Genomic DNA, 5,335 nt, shown 5'->3' on the forward strand with positions numbered 1-5,335 from the left:
CGTCGCGGCGCCTGCGTGCGGCCTGAGGCGGGTCGGCGGCCCCGGCGCGGGGAACATGGAGGAGCTACTGAAGCGGGAGCTGGGCTGCGATTCCGTCAAGGCCACGGGTCACTCGGGTGGCGGATGCATTAGCCAGGGCCAGAGTTACGACACGGACAAGGGGCGAGATGTTTTGTAAAAGTGAACTCCAAGCCGGAGGTCAGGGTCGCCGCGGGTGCGGGTTGGGGGGCGGGGCCGGGCCGAGGGTCCGTGTTCCTAGGCCCTCGTCCGGGCTCGCGGGTGGAGGCCGGTCTGGAGTTGGGGTCCGTGTCCGAGCCTGGGCCGTTGGCTGAGGAGGCGCTCGGTCACCCATGTCATCGTCGGGCCGGCTTGGACTTTTTGGGCCTCCGCGGCTCAGCTCTGCGGCCCCTCGAACCCTCGGGAGGTCGGTGCGTGTCCAGGCCGGTCCGGCGCGAGCCTCTGCCACTACTGGGACGCTGTGGATGGTTTTCCTGCGCGACCTAGGTGGCCGCTGCCTTGAAAGTCCATTGTTTGGCGAGTTTTGAATAAGGACAGGTAACAGAAACCCCTTGTCTTGGGGTTTATTTGAACTTGCAGAGATCAAAACCCTTTCTGAGTATTGGCAGTAATGAGGCTTTCGTCCTCAGGGCTAGTGTAACACTCCCGCACTCTGGGCCGCTTTAAACCCGAACATGTACTTTTCGGGGTCTGGTCTTGGAGGCTGGACGTCCAAGAACGTGGTGAGGCCTCCTATCCTGGTGTGAAGGCCACTTCTCCCCGTGACCCCATGTGGCAGAGGGCCCAGGAGAGCTCTCTGGGATCTCTTACAGGGGCTCTAATCTTCCCATGAGGGCTCCACCCCTGTGGCCTGGTCACTTCCCAAGGCACCGCCTCCTAACACCATTACATTGGGGGTTAGGTTTCAACCTGTGAATTTTCCGGGGCCACATTCAATCCCTAGGGCCACCCCTCCATTCTGTTTATATCCGAACGTTTTCTCAAGTGTTCGTGTATAAAATAGGTGAGCCTCCCTGCTAAAGTTTACTTATTCTGGGATGTCCCTTCTTTGCACACTTTGGGTGGGTCGTGCCTGTAATGTTAGCTGGGAGGTCCCGGATGGCTCTAGTAGGCAGGGAGCAGGACTGGCAATACCTTGTTTCAAATAGGGCTGAAGGCACTGACCCCAGTACCGGGACCTGTGTGTTGCACACCCTTAGCCCTTCAGAGAATCCCACCCTGCATAGTGTGGGATGATCTCTTTCTGGATAGATGCTGTTCTCTCAAGACCAGCTTTCAACTCTTTGTTCTACAGAGATCAGCTCCATATCATCCTGTACATCCCTTCTATAGGAATTTGGCAAATAACGGTCCTTGAAGTTGCTCTTTTCCATTGGTTTCCCCCTAGCAGTACTAATGTAGTGGAGGCGTCCTTCCTTCCTTTCTATCACAGGCCTTCTCAGAGTTCTTTTTCTATTATGTGGCTCCGTCCTTTTCATGTCTGTATTTTCACTGTCATTAGCATTTGTAATAATTCAAAACTTGGTATGGATTACAGGGAAGCAAATGGTTTCCAGCAATTAAAATGGAACCACTCAGCAGTGCTTTTTAAACGTTGTCTTTCTGCTACTATTTCTTCAAGTTGTTGTTTTTTATTTTGTCATCAGGGTCTATTTTATTTTTGCTAGTCTTCACGTAAGTTCTTTCTAATCCTTTGGTAGATAGTTTCAAACAGGTCTCTTTCTAGTTTGCTTGGATAGATACTTGTGTGAGTTATGCAGATGTACCGGCTATAGCAGAAACATTTGCTGACTGTGTGGAAAATAGGACTCTCTTTATGCTTTGTATTTTAGGAGGTGAAATGTCTTCTGGACTCTTCTAAGAGAAGACTACACAGCTGCTCTTCTGTTTTCCTTCTCACTCTCTGCTCGAATGACCTGGTCTAAGTTTTTCCTCCTCATTATGCTTATCTGTCCTTTGCATGCTTGTATATTTGGTTTTCTCTCATGTTCCTCTCCTAAGTCCTGGACCTTTTGTAACTCTGCACCCCAACTGATGCTTACTTTGCCCTGGTCCCACTCTGGAGGAGTGGTTTTAGGGTTAGACACTTAGGACTGTGTGGTAGTAGACACTTCTGTGAGGGAGCCTCGGCTCTAGCTGGGTTCACAGACCCTTCTTCACCTCTCCCTGCATTTTTTTTTTAAATAAAAATTGTTTAAAATTCGATTCCTTACTTTATGCTGCACAGCAGTGCTTTAGTACAAAGTACATCCTGGGCCCAGGTGTGTTCCTTCATCTTCAGAGAATGCTATGAAAATTCTCCTTAAGACACAGTTCTTATCTTACTTCTCACCAACCTTAGCTCCCCAAGGTGGTGTACTAATAATCTGTAAAGTGTTTAGAATGGACTGTGTTAACTATTAGCTGCTAACTCAGTTAATTACAGCAGCAAACCTATGAAATTGGTACCGTTAATAACTCCATTTTACAGATGAGGAAACCAAGGTCACAGAATTAGTAACTATGAGGGATAGAAGTAGAAGAATATCCTGGGTCACTGTTTGTAGTGAACCCAAACTGGAAGCCCAGCGTCCTTCATTGGACGAACACATTTTAGAACCTTTGCTGTACAGAACAAGGATAATAAACTCTCTTGATGCAACAGCATTACAAATGCAGTGTGAAATGAAGAGGCCTGACTGTCTGCCTCTGTGTAGATAACAAAACAGATGGACAGATGCACTGGTGGGGTGGCAGTGTCTGGGCGGAAAGGAGTGCCAGGCGGCTGTCATGTGGATGTGCTGATTTTGGGAGAATTAGAGTTGGATGCTTTTGAGTTTGCAGTTTTCTTCTTATATGTCTGTAGAAATTTTACTCTAAAAAAAAAAAAAATACTTTAAAGAGGAGGAATTACCTAACCTGGTAAGTTAGGGAAGATTTCTCTGAGAAATAAAAATTTTTATTAAGTTGAAATGTGAAGCATGACAAGGAGGGGGCTGACTTAGCAAAAAGAATGGGGAGGGGTGTTCCACGCAGAGGTGACATGGCATCTGGAGGTCTACAGGCTGGAGGCGGCTGGGGATCTCTGAGGAACTGAGGCTGTAATCCAGGAGCAAAATGTGTGTGCCGGCCTAGAAGTGTGGGGGTGGAGCCTGGGTAGGGGCTCAGATGAGGGTGCAGGGGAGTGGGCAGAGCCAGACCCTGTGGGGCTGTCACTCAGGAAGTGGGGTGACAGCTTGGAGTGTGTTCCAGGGTGAGATTTGCCTTCCAAAAGCAGGAGCAAGGACTTTTGAACTAGAAATGGGAAAGGCGATGCTGATGAAGTAGTGTCCGGTGCTAGGAGATGCCATAGGATTTGATGGTCCATTCAGGTGAGAAGTGTCCCCAGCTTGGTGGCACATACAGTTGAGGGCCACCTGTGCCTGAGGGCCGAGTGGGACAGGATTATGGTTGAGGTCCTGTGCGAGGAGGACCCATGCACAGTCCAGTCGCGCACCAGGCGTAGGTTCCTCCCTCTGGAGAGACGGGGATCAGTGATGGCATACGCGCTCAGTCGTGTCCAACCCTTTTGCAGCCATAGCCCACTAGGCTCCTCTGTCCATGGGATTCCCCAGGCAAGAATGCTAGAATGGGTTGCCACACCCTTCTCCCGGAGGTCTTCATGACCCAGGAATCAAATCTGTCTCCTGCGTTGGCAGATGCGTTCTTTACTACTGTGCCACCTGGGAAGCCCAACGACAACATAAACATACACAAAACTGGCAAGCACAATCCCTTTAATTCCTACGCAGCTTCAGAAGGTATAATCTGCTGTACTGAAAGGCGAAAAAGCTGTCCTTTCTGTTGAGTCTGCACAGAGCCTTGGTTGTGGTGCTGGAGAAAACATGTCCACACAGAACCTTGCTCTCCCTCCTCCTCCCCTCCCTTGTTATTTCTCTGGCAGGCCAGAAGGATGTTTGAAGGCGAGGTGGCAAGTTTAACTGCCATCCTAAGGACAGGCACAGTGAAGGTGCCCAAACCCATCAAGGTCCTTGACGCCCCAGGAGGTGGCAGCATGCTGGTGATGGAGCATTTGGACATGCGGCATCTGAGCAGGTGCGTCCTGGCAGCTTCATCCCTGGGTGGCTTTGTCCTTCCTCTGAGTGGGAAGCTTGCAGTTGGGGCTACAGTTCTGCAGGATGTGATAGAAGAAACCCGTGACCCCCACACATCCCTGGGTCCTGCAGAATGAGCATCATGTACTCTGAGGGCCAAAGGCAAACAGGAGAGGAATCCTGTGCTGAGATGCTGACAGAGGACTGATGAGATCCTGTTTTGAGGATGCTCCTGTGAGGTCCTCTGTTCCCCCTTGCTTCACCAGAAGAGACTCTCTTCTCACTGCCTCACCTGCTTCATGTCGCTTGAGATCTTTCAGTTAGAGGTGGGTCCCCATTTGTGCCACATGTTTAGTGCCTGCCTTTTGGTTTCACAGTCATGCTGCAAAGCTTGGCACCCAGCTGGCAGATCTACACCTAGACAACAAGAGGCTTGGAGAGACTCTCCAGAAGGAGGCTGGCATAGTAGGTACGGCTGTGGGCCCGAGGGGACAGCCCCCCACCAGACAGAGGAAGACATCTGGCCAGTATGGGTGTGTGGGCAGAGTTGTGCTGCTGCTGTGTGTGGGCAGACCTGTGTTGCTGCCACAGGAAAGGAGTGTAAACCCAAGGCTGCATATTTGGTGTGCAGTAAACAGTGAATACAACTAGTGTGTTGTTTCAAAAATGCATTTGAAAGACAGGAAATATCTCTGGAACTCAAAACTCCATCATATTATAGTTCCTTTGATCTCTCACTCTCCAGAAGAAAGCCTATACAAGTTTCTCTGGCTTACCATACCATGCCTTTTCTTCTAGGAACAGTCACACATGAGGCTCAGAATGAGAGCCCTCACGACTGACCTTTTTAGAGAGCCTAGTGTGGTGGTGGCACTGAGGGTGTCTTCCAGGATTTTCATCCTTTGACATTGGATAATTCATGTGTAGCCCAGATGGTTTCTCCGCCAGGCAAAGTAGCAGACACAGCAGGAACAGATGACCAAGAATGTACTGTCCTAGGGGAATTCCCTGAAGATCCAGCGGTTAAGACTCTCCCACTACAAGGGGCACAGATTCGATCCCTGAATGGAACTAAGATCCCTCATGGCATGTGGCCAAAAAATAAATTAGAAAAGACAGCCTCGTCACCTCCACCCACATGTAGTTCAGGCCTTCAGGATTTGCTTTGAGTTTGGGAAGCTGCAGAGGATGACCTTTTACAAGCACAGCGGCTTATCCCCCATAAGTGACAGATGCTAAAGTGG

The 5,335-nt window shown here is 49.9% G+C and overlaps 1 protein-coding gene across 1 annotated transcript in view; it reads left to right on the forward strand.

Moving 5' to 3' along the window:
- The first annotated feature begins 6 nt into the window (after positions 1–6).
- Positions 7–5,335, forward strand: part of FN3KRP (fructosamine 3 kinase related protein) — an 8,171-nt gene continuing 2,842 nt past the window's right edge. The window contains 4 exon segments of the mRNA XM_010856394.1: positions 7–163; positions 166–198; positions 3,941–4,092; positions 4,469–4,560. Coding sequence (XP_010854696.1) covers positions 56–163; positions 166–198; positions 3,941–4,092; positions 4,469–4,560 — 385 coding nt within the window. The 5' untranslated portion in view covers positions 7–55.

This window comes from Bison bison, unplaced genomic scaffold (assembly GCF_000754665.1).
Source record: "Bison bison bison isolate TAMUID 2011002044 unplaced genomic scaffold, Bison_UMD1.0 scf7180017864371, whole genome shotgun sequence".
NCBI lineage: Eukaryota > Metazoa > Chordata > Mammalia > Artiodactyla > Bovidae > Bison > Bison bison.